Here is a 17594-nt window from a genome sequence, read left to right on the forward strand (position 1 = left end):
TGTTTTGGTCTTTTCTTTTTTATTCAAAATTAGGGATGTTTGAGCTTTAGTGCCAATAAATTTGTCATATATTGAAACGCCTCAACCTGATACCATTGTTTTTTTGTTTTTAAATAAATTACAGAAAATACCGTATTTTCCCCTGTTAATGAATGGTCTATGTTCAATCTTTTTTAATGTACAAAGTGCATCAGACTATAAGGCGCTTTAATCGAAACACAACAGTCAGATAAGTCACTCAGTCGAATACAGTACGTAACCTGACTACGGTAGCCGTAATGTGACGAAAACGTTTTGACGGAGCACCATGTTCCACACAAAATAGCTTAGTCAGTCAGCACAACCAGACTTAATCTAATTAATCAACTAGATGGAGTGGTTTCACTCCAGCACAATATATAAATTAAAAATATATATTTTTCGGCCGTATAGTCCTGAAAATATAGTATATTGTTGAATATTATGCTTCATAAATGTTAGATGGATTTTACTCATGAAAATTTATTGCCAGAGAATATATTACCTATATTCTACAGAATTTTAAATTCTATTCTTTCTATGAATTTAATGACATACAAACCCTTTAGCCAAAATGCTCTGCACAGCCGCCATATTGGATTTAAGTTCAATCTTGTCCATCCAGTTTCTAATACCCTTATCTCTAATGGGATCGGGAGAGGTGCTGGTGCCTCTCCAGCTACGTTTCAGGCGAGAGGCGGGGTCACCCTGGACAGGTCGCCAGTCTGTCGCAGGGCAACACGGAGACAAACGGGACAAGCAACCATGCGCAGAGAGACCAATTAACCTAACTGTCATGTTTTTAGACTGTGGACCTGGAGAGAACCGACGCATGCAGAGGGAAAACAAGGCAAACTCCATGAAAGACCCCGGGCCGGGAATCGAACCCAGGACCTTCTTGCTGCAAGGCAACAGCTCTACCAACTGCGCAGCCCTGTTTGTCTGACTTAACTTGTAAATTTCTGTTTTCCAATAAATAAAGGAAGAACCCATTTACTTTTAGAAGCACATTGTCGTTAACATAGCTAGCTTTGTGTTTGTGCTATTACTAGCTAGCTAATACAGAAGAAATAGGAAGAAAAACAGTGGGTGTCCTGTCTCTCCTCACATTAAATAAATATATTTTATCAACTGAACTTATGAAAACTGATTCTTATTGCTGCTTTAATTGAATTGAAAGAACCTCCTGTTTCTAAACTCATGACATATTTATTATTTCATCAAGTAAACAAAACCAGAGGACAAACTTAACATAATATGCTAAGGGTTTCTTTCACTGACTAAAACCAGTGACATTTGGTAATGAGACCTTCTCAATATGGAGTGAATTCAGCCACAGAAGTTTGGAGTCATGGAAAAATGTAAGGAAGAACAGACGCCAGGGAAAACTACCAGAAAAAACAACTGCAGAAGCCAGATTTTTATGTCTGAACATGCAGACTTTCTTTACACGTCAGGTTTTCATCTGCCTGTTTATTTCCACCTTAGTGATCGTACATCAACAAGTGCAAAAACTGATGTTCAAAGTTTATTGAAAGAATAAATCACACAAGATATTACAGAAGAATACAGGATTAGTACATAAAAGGTCAATTTGCTTTAAAAAAATTGCTGTTTTACTCAACTTTTGTATCTTTTCATTTAAATGCAGTAAAGTTTAGACCAGTGATTCTCAGACTGAGACATAAATTTGATTTGGTGTGAAATGAGGAAAAAATTTAATGCTTAACCAATATTTCCTGGAAAGGTGCCAGCACCTTTATTCATACTTTATTCAGTGAGTATTAAATAAACCATATTTACTGCATTCAGTTGTTTTCTTTTTAATAGAATGGACTGTATTCCTCCTGGTTTTACTGCACCCACAAGGAACGCGGCAAATGACATACCAGCACATCACTTTTGTCAAAAATAAAACCCACTGTGACCTCCACATCTCATTTTGGTCAGGATGCAGCTGAAAATCACTGGTTTAAACTCGTCTTTAGAATAGCAGGCAGCAGAGAGAGTGCAAACACAAAGCAGCTGAAACAAAATGCAGAGTCCATGTTGAGATAAGTGGGATCAAACCAGAGGTGGTAAAAGTACTCAGTCTCTACTCAAGTAGAAGTACAGATACTTGTATGAAAGAAAACTAGTAAAAGTAAAGGACGGACTGTTTTACTCAAGTAAAAGTAAAAAAGTAGTACTTTTTTTTGTATTTTAGTCATACAAAATACGTTACTTTTAAGAGCTCACAAGATGCTCTGTGTTGGTAAAAAGATAAAAATACTGATAGGGTCTAGTTTTTCTTAAAACAAAATCTCAATTAGGGTGATTTAATTGCACAAAGCAGAGAATTCGTCACTAATCGTTCTTTGAGTCAACAACATGGAGGGATTTTTTAAAAATGAGGCTACAGGCGGAGAATGTTTTGAGTCTCCAAATGTATTTTTCTGTTGTTCACGATGTCACTCAGGTTAAAGCAATGGTGTCCAAACCTTTTACCTCATGGGCCAAAACTGTCAAACTGAAAGCAACGGGAGGCCACAAAAGATAGATTTGTAAAAAAGTTTTTTCTAAAAAATTGGAGAAAATCCAACATAAAGGTTTATTAAAATAAACAAGTGTGACTTCTGTAGAAAAGGAGGCGGTAAATGATTGTCGATCTGAAACACAAAATCTAGCAGGTTTGATAAAACAGAACAAAAAATACAGGCAATATCTTAAATGTTTTTTCTGTTATATTTGAATTTTTTTTAGTGTATTTTTAGCAACAAGATCAGAATACCGGTGCCGCATTCTTCTAAAACGTTTCCTTTTTTTATTGGAGTTTACTGAAATTTTCTAAAAGTGTGCAACAAAGTCTGCTGTTGAGTAAAAGTTTCTGATTGTTTGTGGTAATGTTTGCTGTGAAACTTAATTAAATGAGTATTTGTTTTGTACCTTGAATATTTAGAAGACTTCCTATATATATTTGAAAGGCAGTGAATATTTCACTGCAACTTTGAGCTGCCAAGTGCCGCACAAAATCACAGCAAGGGCCACAATTTGGACACTCCTGGATTAAAGCCTCCATCCATGTTGTTTTTCTCGTGTTCTTCTTCTTCACTTTGGTTGCGTCCAACTGATTGGTGAAATATTGACGCTATAACACTTTTTGTGTGAACGGTGGATTTCTTTCGTCATTATTTTTTCATCATATGTGAAAATATAAAGAGCAGAAAGTAGATATTTAAAATGTAGGGAGTAAAATTAAGTACTCAAGTATCTGAAAGTCTACTTAAGTACAGTAACTGAGTACTTTTACACCTCTGGTTCAAACGATGTTGAACTCGCAAACTGAGGGCTTTTCTTCGCGGCAGTTCTCATCGAGCCACTTTCCGTCGGTCGACGTCATGGCGGCGCAGTTCTGCGACTTGCCGCCATCCGGCTGAGGAGACCTGAAGTTGGACGTGTTCCAGTTTTTGTACGTGATGCTGGAGCCAGTTTGGTCCATCCACTGGCCCTCGGTGGTCATGTCGTTGACGCCGAGCCAGACCTCCCTGTCCGGGCCGACGCTCTGACGGATGTAGTCCCGGAGCCGGTCGTTCTCCTCGCTGGAGGCGGGAGTAGCCAGGACGCCGCCCAGGGAGTTGCAGTCCTCACTGGCAGTGTGGTAGCGCTTCTTCAGAGGGTCGGCCAAGAAACATTTCCCATGGATCTTTTCACCTTTTAAACAAACTGTGACAGAAGGTAAGATCAGATATTTAGATAACGAACTTTGCTTTTATTGTCTTCTTTTGGCAACACCGTGAAAAACTATGATATTAAATACACAATATAAACACATATTAGCGGTTTAACATTTGCAACTAAAATAAAGCTCACATACAAAATAAAATACATTAATATATCGTGTGCGCCTTAATTCTGCTTAAACATTGTGTCCATATCATCAACCTTAAATCTAAACTAACTTATTTTCTGGCTCTTGTCGGTATCTATGGAAACCAAGAGCGGGTGTTTTCTGCAGGCATTTTTTCCCAATGATTTTCTCGAGGATGAGTTAATTTCTCTCTTTCTAGAGATAACGACTTAATTTACCGTTTTCCTCAGACACTTTTGGAAAATAGTTTTCTCAAGATAATTGGTGAATTTCCAAATTGCTATCTTGACATAACGACTTAATTTACTTTTTTCTGCATATACTTTTTCCCAAAGGTTTTCTCAAGATTATGAGTTACTTTCCTAATGGTTTCGTTGAGTAACAGCTTACTTACCTGATGGTTTTCTCAAGATAATGACTTTCAATTTCAATCTCCAGTTTTCTCTGATAATTTAATTTCCTGATGGTTTTCTCGAGTCAACGAGTTATTCTCCTGCTTCCCACTTACACTTTTTCCCCAATATTTTTCTAGAAATAACAGTAACAGACGATTGGAGTGTTTTAAACCTGATTTCATCCTTTAAGTCAACCCAGTCAACTTACATAGAGATTGACTCTTTATCTCGAGAAAACCATCGGGAAAAAGTTTATGTGGAAAATTTCCAAAGATACATTTTGGCTTGGCTTCCAGAGATATTATTCTGTAGTGTGCATCTCTTTATCAATCAGTCAATCAATCAATCAAGTGTATTTGCATAGCACATTTCAGCAATAAGGTTGTTCAAATCGCTTTACGTCATAAAAATACAAAAAAAATCAACAACTGAAACATTCATTAATTGTTCATGTGCGCAGTGTATCGTCTCGTCTCAGTGCAATACACAACTCCACCAACAGATCTCAGTAATACAACACAAGATAAATTATATCCTCAGTACTTACAAAGAAAATGTGAACATGTCTGAACATGAACATTTCCTCTGTACAGCATTAAGCCCCACAGTCAGGGCTTAAAAGTGCTTAATGACATTTTAGAAGGCGTAAAATAAATAAGGGCTTTTTTCCCCAATTCTGGGTAAAAGGGACAAAGAGCAAGAAATAATCTGAATGCAAAAAGTAAGAATCATAACGTCTCAGTGTGATTAGATCACAGATGTAGAAGGGTAACAAAAAATACGTTTTATTTTTACGTCTTAAAAATAAAACGTAAAAATGTTTATCCCAATGATAGATAGAATGTTTTTTTTATTTTGTCTTTCATTAGGGACATCTTGTGTGCCTAATGTTGCTCAAACTTAGAAAACATCAGAACATCCTTTGTGTTCAGAGCAACAGACGACATCTGTGAACCAGGTGTTGAAGGTTTCAGACTGTTTCTTATATTTAGGATATATTTATACAGTTGGCTCCAGGCTGATTACACTCTGCATGCTCTGAATGACAATCAACCTCAGACAAAAATCGTGGTACAAAGCATGAATCTGTATCCCCACTTCATGTTTAAACCAAATTTTAAAGGGTAAAGAAAATTTGTTTTAAGTATTATTTCAGATTTTCTATTTACTTTTAGCTGTTTTTTTATGAACTTTTAAGCAGTACTTTATTGTGAGAACGTTCAAATCTGTGCGGTGTGAAGTCAGTCAAAGATTTTATGGATCAAAGACATTGGATCAGGTTATCCTGATGTAATCCATTTAATTCAAATTTAAACATACTTCATTGACCCCAAAGGGGATGTTAAATTTATGTTGGATTTAAAATAATATGGCCTTTTTATTTAAATGGCAGAGTTTTACATTTTCCCCTGAAAGAACCGGTGTGGAATATTTTTGCTTAAATATTGAACTCTTATTTGGGAAATCAGTAAAAAGGATATGCACAGTTATTTTTACTTCAATACTACAATATACTTAAATGCTAATTATGGTGTGTATGTTCAATTTGAATTTTAATGGGAAACAACACAGTGCAAGATTAAATTGTTTGTCGATGTAAAACTTAAGTAAATCTCAAAAATCTTTTGAGATAAAAAATTTTTTAATTAAAAGCTTCTTTATTTGAAACACTTTCCATAAAGAAATATTTCTGATCATCTGGTCTAGTTTGAGCTCACCTGTTTGCAGAGCTTGTTTTTCCTTCAGCAGGTTGAGATCCTGAACGATTTCATCAATCTGTTTCTGCAGCTCCACCACAGCAGAATCCCGCAATGTATCTGATATAAAACAAAACACAATCTGTGTAAAATTTCTGCACTACAAAAATGATACAGCATTACACTGTAAAAATATACTACCTTACAAAAAATAATTCTTTGATAATGATGAAAAAAAACTAATTTCATTGGCAGATTATTTCATTCATAGCATGGGGAAGTTGTCTTGTTATAAATAAATTTATATGTACTGTTTCATCAATATTAAGGAATTATTCACTTAAAACAAGCCTCCATATCTTGCTGAAAATTTACTTTAAGTTAGTTTTGTATTTGCACTAGAAACTAGACTATAGTACTTGGTAAGGCTTGGTGTTTTTTAATGTTCATCATGCAGGTGAGGTTATCCACCTACCTTTCTTCACCGGCTTCTTCCTGGTTGCAGTCTGCTGCAGTGAGCAGTGGATGAGCAGCAAGACGCTCAGCAGAACAGAAAATCCTCTGAACTCCATCTTGGAACCTGTTGAATGTGGCTCCGACGTGGACATTCACACATTTATCCGTCTCCCTCACACCCTCCCATTTATCCCTCCTTACAAAAGGAAAAGTACTGGAAGAGTCGTTTGTGGGGAACGGCAGTCCAACCTCAGGAGCCTGGAGGGATGGCGTGCCGAGGCGTCCCATCTGGCTGCAGCCTCCTCACGTGGAGCCAGCGTCCCGAGGAGAGCCAGGCCCGTGAGGCAGGTGCAGACAAGGCGGGACGGTGCAGGCCAGTCATTACATAATCCTTTAGAAAGTTTCATAAAGGGGGATGGAGAAGAAATAACCGTATTCTTTAACTGCATAAACCAGTGGTGTCCAAATGTTTTGCCATTAGTGCCAAAATTGTTGAGTTGAGAAAACTTGAGGGCCACATTTTTTTAAAATTAAAACTGAAAGGTTTTATTTTATTTCTGAAGACATTTGCTGTTTTTATGTCTTCAATATTATACTAAATAGACAATATTTTAATAAAGATATAAAGGGCATTATGAATAAAATCTACCTTAATATTGATGAAACAGTACATATAAATTTATTTATAACAAGACAACTTCCCCATGCTATGAATGAAATAATCTGCCAATGAAATTAGTTTTTAAAGCAAAGTAGTCTTATTTTTTGTAGAAAAAGAATCTGTAAATCATTGTTGATCCAAAATATAAACAGAGCCTTGCACAGTTGCTGTATTAAATGACAGGTAAACATTTTCCAAATTTTTTTAGGGGTTTATTATCCACATTTTTTCTTTTGGCAACAAAGGTTGGGCAGTACTTGCTGATTTCAACAAAGTGTAATAAAAAACAAACAAACAATAACATTGTATCTAAATAAACAAAAACAAACCTAAAAAGATTTAATATGTCTGGGAAAATCTGTAAATTCTGTAAAAATTGCATTTTGTTCTATTCTTGAATTGTGATCCGAGGCCAAACAAAATCATCCAGAGAGCCGCAAATGGCCCGGGCCACATTTTGGACATCCCTGTCATCAACTGTTTGTCCTATTGAACCTTTGCAACTATCGAGGCGCCATGGCGGATGTCGGAAGTGAGGGGCAGGAGTGTTGAAGACAGCGACAGAAATCGTTGTCCCAAGTTGTTTTTGCCTGTTTATTCGTGGCTTTTACTTGTTCGAGTCGAGCTAATTTGTCTGTGATAGTAACACACCCGGGTGGGGCTCAAAGGCTGCGGTATTTACAAACGTTAGAAACCTCCTACCTTCTCCTGATTAAATTGTTGACTGTGACTGAATTCACACCACAGTATGTCACTCTGTCATAAACAACATTTCTGTTTACATCGGAGCAGCATTAAAAACGTACTAAAGACGAGATGCTAACAAGTTTTTTTCTTCCCATACATGCTAGGCTACATAACGGTGCGACACCGTCTCCATGGTTACTAACGGTTAGACACGTGCCTTCTCCACATTTGATATCTTTCTCATCACACTTACTTGTAAGGTAAATGAATGTTAGTCTTCTTACCTTGAAAAAGTGTTCCCTATAAATCCGCGATTCCACCGTGTAATTATGATTAACGGCTGCTATCCATCGCCGCCATCTTTCCTCATTAAAAGTTAAACAATGAAATGACAAGTTTGGTTTGCATCCTTGTCTGATTGTGCAGCCGACCGCGCAGCACCCTATAAGCATTTTTACAGTAAAATAAACAAAATAAAAGCTACATATGTCTATTTTAGACTAGCTTTACATAAAAATATTGGTAGTTTGACGTCCGTCATGGCGGAGTGGGCGGAGTTCTGAAGAGCATGACGTCACGTGTAAAAGGTCAGTAGGCTAAAAAAAGAAGCTGGTTTTGGTTAATCTTGCAAAAATATTCTGAAAAAAACAACAACCTTACACTGCAAATGCAAAATTGTATTTAATTGACAATAGTAAGCTGACTTAAGTCATCAAATTGCGATCAACACTCACTTGTAGTAAGTTACTTGGAATTTGTGGTTGAAAAGTCTCCAACTCACTCCACTTGAGCTGGATTCATTTAGACAAAGAATACTTGTTTTTTTCTGTGTTGGAAAGTTCTTTGACTCATTACTGCATGCATCCAAGCACAAATGGTTTACTTTAGTTTTTTTTTCTGGAGCTAAAATTCCGTATTTTTAGTACATATTTTGTATTTCAAATAATTGATGTCACTAGTAATTCTGTGAAGCGGCAAAGGGAAAGCACAACCCACATATGGAGGCCAAAGTATATGTGAATTAACAGATATTATCTTTATTTAACCCATGTTACGTTAATAAAATATATCTGAGTTATGTGTACTTAAATAGATTTTATCAATTGTTTATTGTTCAAGTTAATAAACTTAAATTACCCTGTTTGTCAGTCTGCTTTCTTTAAACAGATTTTAAGCAAAAATGGGAATAAATTGTGTTTTTGTTGCAGGTTGCTGATGGCAAAGTGCAGAAGCTGTCCTTTTTTTAAAATGCCAGAATGAATCACAAGTTAACAAACAGAACTGTGTAAAACTCTGACAGTTTTTGGTTTGTTTTGGACCTTCTTCCTCTCAGCCTTTGAACACGCCCTGCAACAGTCTGAGGGAAGAGTGGAAAGAATCCAGAGTCCCGTCTGGACGTTGTGTAAAACTTCAGAGTCCCTGTTGACACGTGGCAAACACATAACCATGAAGGAAGCTGGAACTGGAGCTTTAGCTTCACCTCTGACCTGCAGGAATGATTTCACTTCTGGAATATTTGTCAAATGTCTGTAGTAGGCAACATAATTCAAAAGGAAGCTTGAAAATACTAGGAGTTTTAGACTTAATTACTACAAGTCAGCTAAATATTTCTAAATATTTCTTGTGTCGACAAGAGTCCAACAAATTTTTAACATATTTAATTGAACAACTCAATAAACCAATTATAATTAATGATTATGATTCAACAACATAGCAATACCTTGAACTTAAAATTTCCTAGTTGACGCTATCAGTCTGGGACGTCATTGTAGAGGAATATTTACCCACTTTTTGTGCAAACAGGATTTGAATCTTACTATATAATAATTGCACTGTGTTAGAATGAACCCAATTGAACAAAACTCTGATATTACTGGTGCAAAAAGTAATTTTGAGGTGGCATTTGTGGTGAATGTCTGTGACATAAATAAACTTGTGGAAAAAAATTTGAGTGGTAACAGATCAGGCTGAGACTGGTAAATGGCAAAGAGCAAATTCTTTATTACATCTGCAGATGGGGAACAGCATGAGTTCTGTTCCGACTTGGGGCTTAACGACCTCCCATTATATAGGATACATTGCACATTACATGATTACACATGCAGCTCAGTGTCAGGCAAAAATATCTATAAATTGCTTATCTGTGAGTTTCAGTTGAGCAGGTTTGCACATTCACACCTCAACTACAGAAATATGCTCTGTGGTTCCTGTGGACAAGACGCCCTTAGGTTTATCTTAGCAAAACACAGTGAACTGACCATTCAATAACTCCTGCTTTCTTTCTGTACCATGATGGGTGTTTTGCCAAAAAGGCCTCTCTGTGGGTGGCAGAACAGATACTGCGTAGCTGAGCTTCAACTGAACTTCCGTAAAATAGGAACATTGCCTTAGCAATGTGCAACAGACTGGCAACCTGTCCAGGGTGAACCCCGCCTCTCGCCCGGGACGCAGCTGGAGATAGCAGCAACCCTCCTGACCCCATTAGGGACAAAGGGTGTTCAGAAAATGGATGGATGGATGGATGGATGCCTTAGCAATGTCTGACATCTCCAACCACTGAACATCCTGTCCTAACTTCTTTGCAGATGCTCAGAAGAGCATATTTCTTGTTGAGCTGGAACTGAGTGCAAACCTTCAATGCATACATCATAAAGTGCATATTAAAATGATTAAACATTGTTAACTAATTTTTTCCTTCTCAAACTGTCTAGTAAAATTTAATGGAAGAATAATAACCTTGTACACATCATTGTCTTAAAGGTTAGATCACTAAAAAAGGGGAAGGTTGATCTCTGAAACCTGGTTAAACTGAAAATAAGATTCAACAGCTAATATTAAATAATGAATACATTAGGGGCATTTTCTTTTAATGAAACCGTATTTATTGACAAAGGTAATGACTAAAATTCACACGCAAACAATTTTAGCATCTTACATTAAGCATCTAAACATCAGGAGAAATATTTTTAAAACAGTGTGAGATACAGAGGTCACAGCTGAATTACATCACTACCTGGAGCTTTAACTCAATTATCAAGACAACAAAAGGAAAAAAATGCTTATTAGTTCTGCTTTATCCTCTGTAACAGCTGCTAGGTGACAACATCTAACCTCACATTGTTGGACATGACTTGACAAGGTGTTCCACAGCTTTTCCCAGATGATAGAGAGGATTACGGGTAAATATTTCAGCTTTTGCTCTGGCTCTGGATTCATACTCATCCTGCAGGTCTGATTTTTTCTTTTGAATTTCTCTTTCCTGCTCTTCCTGTAGTTGCTTTTTCTTGGCTTCAATCTCCTCCAGCTGACCGTTTAATTCTTCCTTCATTTCCTGCATCTTTTTTTCATATTTCTCTTGTATTTTTCTCTCCACTTCTTCTTTCTCTTTACGTATTTCTTCTTCTTTCTCCTTCAGGATTCGTTGTTTCTCCTCTTCGATTTTCCTCTCAGCCTCTTGGAACATCTCACTGGTGTAGTGACTTCCTCCATTCCTGTCAACGATGGTTCTGATCTTCTTCAGCAGCTCAGTGACCTGAGGTTTCTTATCTTTCAGCCGATTGTTGAAGACATGATACTGGCCGTTACATTTGGACACCAGATCCTGGAGATCTGTGCATTTAGACAAATAATCTTCAATGGTGGTGTCTTCAAGGTCGTCTCCACGGGTGAACAGAACCATGCTGTATCTGTCTGCTGCCTTTCCAAAGATTTCTTGAATCTTTTCAACTGACTGTTTTTCTTCTGCTGTGAATCTGCCGATTGCAACAACCACCAGGAAGATGTGGGGTCCAGGAGCAGAAAAGTTGATGCACTGACCAAGATCTTTTCTGGTTTTATCTTCTTCAAACCTGGTGTCAAACAGACCTGGAGTATCAATGACTACAACCTGCTGTCCATCCACATTACTGGAGACTTTAGAGCAGTCAACAGTCATGGAAATGGCGCTGCATTTGGATTCAAAGCACGGTCGACCCAGAATGGTGTTTCCAGTAGCACTCTTCCCAATCCCAGTCTTCCCCACCATCACAATCCTCAGGTCTTTGTTGTTTGTAATGTTTGTTCCTGTGAAGAAGAAAGTTTGAATGTGAATTAGAATCATCATGTTGTGCTCAGAGCTTCAGCCTCTGGGCTTAATGTATCTGGAAGAAACATTAAAGTCAGTATTTCAGCTGTAAAACAGCTGAAACACTGACTTCCTTTAAATCGAAACTAAAAACCCACTTGTTTAGAGTTGTATTTGAAACGTAATCAATTGCAGGTTTATTGACGGAATCTGATTTAATGTTGTGTTTTGATTGTTGATTCTATGTTGCATTGTCTTTTTGTGTTTGATTTGATGTAAATCACTTTGAAATGCCTTGCTGCTGAAATGTGCTATACAAATAAAATTTGATTGATTGAAGAAAAGAAATGATCCATCTGAGACCTTGGGAAGCATTGAGGGAATCAATGACATGGAGACAATCATACAGTTGAAACCAAACATTTCAAAACTCTATATTACCATGTTGGTGTTAAGATTCTTGACCCACATGCACAGACACTCTTAGGAGACAAAGAAAAACTAAAATATTTATTTTACAAAGAAGTGGTTGCTTGTCTGTAAATGCTGGATGCATCAACCGTTATTAATTTAATCTATCAGAAGAATAATTTTTTCTTTCTTTTTAAAAAAAAAAAAAAAAGAAAAAAAGATTTTTCTCACTTTCGTTCTGTTTTTTTTGCCCTTGAAAAATCTCTCCATATCTCAAATCCATGAACCTGCCACTCTGCGTTTCACCGCGATGCACAACATTGGTTATGTTCATGTGATCAGAACTGGTGTATCTGTGCTACCCATCAATCCGTCCTACCCATCAATCTGTCCTACCTCGTGGTAATTTATTTGTTTTTACTTAAATTATTATGCAGAAAGTAACTGTGTAATACTCACTTAATTAGGTAGGTTTAGTAAAACTAGTTGACATTACTTGGTTAAGTAAATTCAACATTTCATAACAGACTCAATATATAGTTAATCTGACTTACCAGAGTTGGGGATCTTGCCTGTGCTCTCCATGATCAGTCAGAGAGATCAGTGTGATACAGCAGCTGCAGTGAAGAAATGAACACAGTGTGGAAGCTGACCAGAGCTTTTATAGTTGAAACGATGACTCTCCTATCGTCAAAATGAAACAGAAACCAGAGCTTTGACTGCATCTTTCTGTCCAGGCTTTTACAAGATTTTCACAGCTTTTTTTATGCTTTACTTGGTGAACATAACCTTTAAATGAAACAAAGCAACTTGATGTATAAAACAATCAGTGGGATGTGAGTTTAATACACAATAAATATATAATAATAATGATAATGATAATAATACTGCTTGACTTTGATGTCTCAAATGTTTTTCTAGATTTATGTTCAGGTTTTCCCCCAACTCTCTCTCCTCCTCACAGCCTTTACAGGAAATGGCAGCTGTGTGGAAGAAACTGAAACAAGTTCATCTAAAATAACTTCATGGTTCTGTTAATTATTGTAGACGGTACATTATGTTCTGGGGTTTTGTCTTTGCTCTGTTAAAACAGTGTGAGATACTGAGGTCACAGCTGAATTACATCATTACCTGGAGCTTTAACTCAATTATTAGGAAAAGAAAAAGAAATGCTTATTAGTTCTGCTTTATCATCTGTAGCAGCTAGGTGACAACATCTAACCTCACAATATTTCACATGCCAGATGATGGAGAGGATTAAATTGTTCAGCTCCAGCTCTGACGCTGGATTCAAACAGGGAGTGCAGTTTAGATTTTTACATGTTTTTGTTAGTGGATATTTTCTATCAGAAAGACCCAATATTTATTTCTCCTGATTTTTTATAGTTGGGGATCTATGAAAAATAGACCTTGTAGCTTTCTATGATTAGTCAGAGATCACGGGCCTTTTATAGTTTTGTGGTTAAAATGAAAGTGAAACTGGAATTGGATCTCTGTCCACGGTTTTAATCAATTTTTAGTACTATTTTCATGCTTTATTGGTGCACATAACCTTTAATTAAACAGCTTGATGCATAAAATAATTAGCAGGATTTGAGTTTTTGAGTTTTTTGATGATCCAGGTTTTTCCCTACATGGCAGCGTCACGATACGGGTTTGTTGAGGTGAGGTTAGAAGTTGAGGACCCAGGTTGTGTGAAAAAGGAACATTTCATCGAAGCTCTCACACATTAACAGAAATCCAGGCAGCACAGGTGATCTAAGAGGCAATGAACTCATCACTGGTAGCACTGGAACGACGACAAAAGACAGCAAGGACAATGCCAAGGACCCGACAGGAAACAAGATACAGAGGCAGGTATAAATACACAGGGGAAGCAAGGGACAGCTGGGAACAATGGGGAAAACCAGATCCTGACAGGCAGCTGTGTGGATGAAGCTGAAAAGAGTTAATCTAAAACAGTTCATGGATCACTGCATGGTTCTGTTAATTATTATATACATTCTGTTCTGGGGTTTGTCTCAGCTTTGTTCCTTCACCTCAGACGAACCTCTTCATTGCTGTTGCTTGCATTACATTTTACTGGCCGACCTTGTAGCTTTCTACAATCAGTCAGAGATCACAGGCCTTTTATAGTCCTGTGATCAAAATCAAAGTGAAACTGGAATTGGATCTTTCTGTCCAAGTTTTTAATAACTGTTTAGTGCTATTTTCATGGTTTACTTGGTGCGCATAACATTTAAATGAAATCAGCAGCTTGATGTAAATATGATTAGGAGGATGTGTTTTATACAAAATAAATATATAGTAATAAGACTGATGACTCAAAACAACTTTTACTTATAGCCTGGTTTTCCCCCAACTCTCTTGCCTCTCGTTGTTTTTACAGGAAATGGCAGCTCTGTGGAAGAAACTGAAAGAGTTAATCTAAAACAGGGTGTCAAACTCCAGTCCTCAAGGGCCGCTGTCCTTCGGTTTTTAGATGTGCCACAGGTACAAAACACCCGAATGAAATAGCTTAATTACCTCCTCCTTGTGTAGATCAGTTCTCCAGAGCCTTGCTAATTACCTAATTATTCTATACAGGTGTGGTGCAGCAGAGGCACATCTAAAAGTTGCAGGACACCGGCCCTTGAGGACTGGAGTTTGACACCCTGATCTAAAACAACTTCATGGTTTTGTTAATTCTGGGGTTTTGTCTTTGCTCTTTCCCTCCAATTTTGACAAACCGCTTCATTCCTGTTGCTTGCATTACATTTTACTTTAAACAACTTTCAATACATTTCTTATTCACTCTAAATTCAGAAAATTCTGTATTTTTATTAAAACACCATGAATAGGTTAATTAATCCTTATTTTATGACTAAAGCGCTTCGATTGTGTGCTCAATTTCATTGTATGGACTTTCTTTACAACAGACACAAATTCGTGCTGATGTTAAGTTACTTACATGATGGGTAGGTATAGACAGTACATGATTGAATATTAAGGTTTATTTTATACTTTGAACTCAAAGGTTAATATATTAGGTATCTTTCAATAACACTGAAAGACATTAGCAACGAATACACCATGACGAGAGAAGTGTTCAAATTTATTTTTAGTTGAAAATTTAATACATTTAAACAAGAATAATATAAAGAGATGATTTTAGCCAAGAAGGTTGACTTTCTGCCTCTTCTTACCCAGACTGTAGGTTTTATTAATGCTGGTGTTTGAGCCCAAGCTACTGGCCAGACACAAGAAAGCAACAGGAGACCAGCTCTACATCGGTGGAGTCCTGGGCTGATTCCAGGGATCATAATGTGGCTTTTGGAACAGGACGTTTCACGTCCCAGTGGTGGAAAAGGAACCAGAGCTGTTGTGTGTTGCTGAGTGTTATCAACAATGTAAAGCACTAACATCCACACACAAGCTGAAAGACTCCTGGATAGAAAGGCCCTGGTATGAATCAGTGGTGATATTCTCATAGCTGTCGGCTCCCCAACAATCCAGGAAGTGGAGCAGCTGTTTCCACCTTTCTAAGGCAAACTAATATTTTTCTCCCCATTTTTTTAATTCAAAGAAATCTGCTCACTTGCTGCCGTCAGACGTATTTAGAAAGTTTCTGTCAGTTGTTAATGTACATTTTAAAACAACAAAGCTTTAAAAATTTGCAGTAGTGTTGAAGGTTCTTCCTTGTTATGTAAGGTTACGCTGCAGCCTTTAACTCACCAACACGTCCACATAAATCACCCAGCAGGTTTTATTCAGAGGATCCAAGCTGTGCTGGTTGTTGAAAACTTTGTAGAGTTTGTTTCCCTTTATGTCAATGTGAAAACCTTGCCAAAAAATTGAAAAGTAGCGCTGCACCGCCCTCTAGTGGACAGTTTGGTGATACCTACTCATGTCTAGGAACTAAGCAGTATAATAACTGTTACACTGGCCCAAAGTTATCGCTTCTGGTGAGTTTAATAAGCCACTGAGAATGAATCAGGAGAAGGCCTGATAGAAAGTTGTGTTAATTTATTATAGTCTAAATAAAGGAAATGACAGCTTAACCTGTTGAGGACAGAAACGGTGCAGATGTTCATTATTGGAACCAGTGCAACTCACTGTGTAATAATGTGCAGACAGCTCCAACCTGCTCCGTTAACATCAGTCACACATCCCAGAAGATTTACACCTGACTCACCCTGCAGTTACAAGAAAACAACAAAATGGAGCTGGAAGATGCTAAACAAAATGTAAAAATGGGAGAAGTTACATAGCTTACTCAAATTATGGTCTAAAAACAAAAGCAGTGAACATTTAATTAAAACAATGTGTTTACATTTATGAGCTCATTTATCAGGTAAATTTGTTCACGGGTTTATTTTAGGTGGCCATTTTTGGGAATCTTCCTCTCTGCTCCTTTGTTTTCTCATTTTGTGGATAATGTGTGTGATTGCTGTTTTCTGGAGAACCAAACACTGAGAGGAAACTTTGTAGCTGTTTATAAAATGACAGATGTCAATGACTTTTTTATTATCTGCTCTTAAATTTCTTTAAATCAGGACATGATGTTGATTTTTGAGCTTTTTTGGCCTACTGCATGTTAGCAGACAGGTGCTGTTTAAGTGAATACTTGATGATTTTATGGCTCTTGTTGTAATTATGCTACGAGGTCACACTGTTTCACATGACCTGACAATGTGTTCTACAGTTTAGATATTTGCTTTTGATTTTCTCTCTCCTGCTCTTCCTTTAGTTGCTTTTTCATGGTTTCAATCTCCTCCAGTTGACCTTTGAATTCTTCCTTTGTTTCTCCTTTAAATCTGGACTTCTGGTGGGAGGGAGATCAAACTCCACTTTGCTAGACAGGATTTATTATAGAATAACTTTCCTCGATTAGCAATAAAGTAACTAAAATAGTTCATTAACGATTAAATATCACAAAACTCCTCTGTTCCTTTTATATGTAGTGCAGTTAACAACAGCTAGATTACGAAATTAAACGTTTAGCAGAGTTTATTCTCTTGATTGAGCTTCATTGTCATTTCTTATTCAGGAAAAGAAAACAACAACTGAATTGAAACTATACTCAAAAAAATAAAAATAAAAAATCAGTTCAAATAATGATCAGAATGATTTAATGATTTAATTCATTGATCCACACAATGAAAGAAACAGAATCTAGTTTGTTGTTTTCTGTTCTTCATGTTTTACACTTAAAGGTTTTTGTAAACAAACTTTCAGTAGAGATTTGTTGTTTTTATTTTTCTGCAGTCGTTGTCATGTTTGTAAGAGCCACAAGTGTCCAACTTTCCCTACTTAATTATTATAAAAAAGCATTTTATTTAAAAAAGTTTTAAAAAAATTAACCATGAATTTTCCAGTT

General features: G+C 36.8%; 2 protein-coding genes across 2 annotated transcripts; both read right to left on the minus strand.

The window, feature by feature from the left end:
• Positions 1-1533: 1533 nt before the first annotated feature.
• clec3bb (C-type lectin domain family 3, member Bb) lies at positions 1534-6943 on the minus strand. The gene is made up of 3 exons (XM_044138507.1): positions 6433-6943; positions 5979-6077; positions 1534-3720 (listed from the first exon to the last, which is right to left on the minus strand). The coding sequence occupies exons 1-3, from the start codon at positions 6563-6565 to the stop codon at positions 3317-3319; spliced, it is 636 nt and encodes a 211-aa protein (XP_043994442.1). The 5' UTR covers positions 6566-6943; the 3' UTR covers positions 1534-3316.
• A 2808-nt stretch (positions 6944-9751) lies between these two features.
• Positions 9752-12883, minus strand: LOC122843630 (GTPase IMAP family member 4-like). Its single transcript, XM_044138506.1, has 2 exons — positions 12790-12883; positions 9752-11823 (listed from the first exon to the last, which is right to left on the minus strand). Exons 1-2 carry the CDS (start codon positions 12818-12820, stop codon positions 10874-10876), a joined length of 981 nt encoding a protein of 326 aa, XP_043994441.1. The 5' UTR covers positions 12821-12883; the 3' UTR covers positions 9752-10873.
• Positions 12884-17594: the final 4711 nt, after the last annotated feature.

Source organism: Gambusia affinis, linkage group LG14 (genome assembly GCF_019740435.1).
Source record: "Gambusia affinis linkage group LG14, SWU_Gaff_1.0, whole genome shotgun sequence".
Lineage (NCBI taxonomy): Eukaryota > Metazoa > Chordata > Actinopteri > Cyprinodontiformes > Poeciliidae > Gambusia > Gambusia affinis.

Excerpts from the sequence above, each read along its gene's own strand:
- clec3bb (XM_044138507.1), bottom strand. The coding sequence starts at position 6,565 with ATGTCCACGTCGGAGCCACATTCAACAGGTTCCAAGATGGAGTTCAGA. Across the intron at positions 6,078-6,432 it reads GAAGAAGCCGGTGAAGAAAG|ATACATTGCGGGATTCTGCT; the intron begins GTAGGTGGATAA and ends GTTTTATATCAG. Across the intron at positions 3,721-5,978 it reads AAAACAAGCTCTGCAAACAG|TTTGTTTAAAAGGTGAAAAG; the intron begins GTGAGCTCAAAC and ends CTTCTGTCACAG.
- LOC122843630 (XM_044138506.1), bottom strand. The coding sequence starts at position 12,820 with ATGGAGAGCACAGGCAAGATCCCCAACTCTG. Across the intron at positions 11,824-12,789 it reads AGGCAAGATCCCCAACTCTG|GAACAAACATTACAAACAAC; the intron begins GTAAGTCAGATT and ends TCTTCTTCACAG.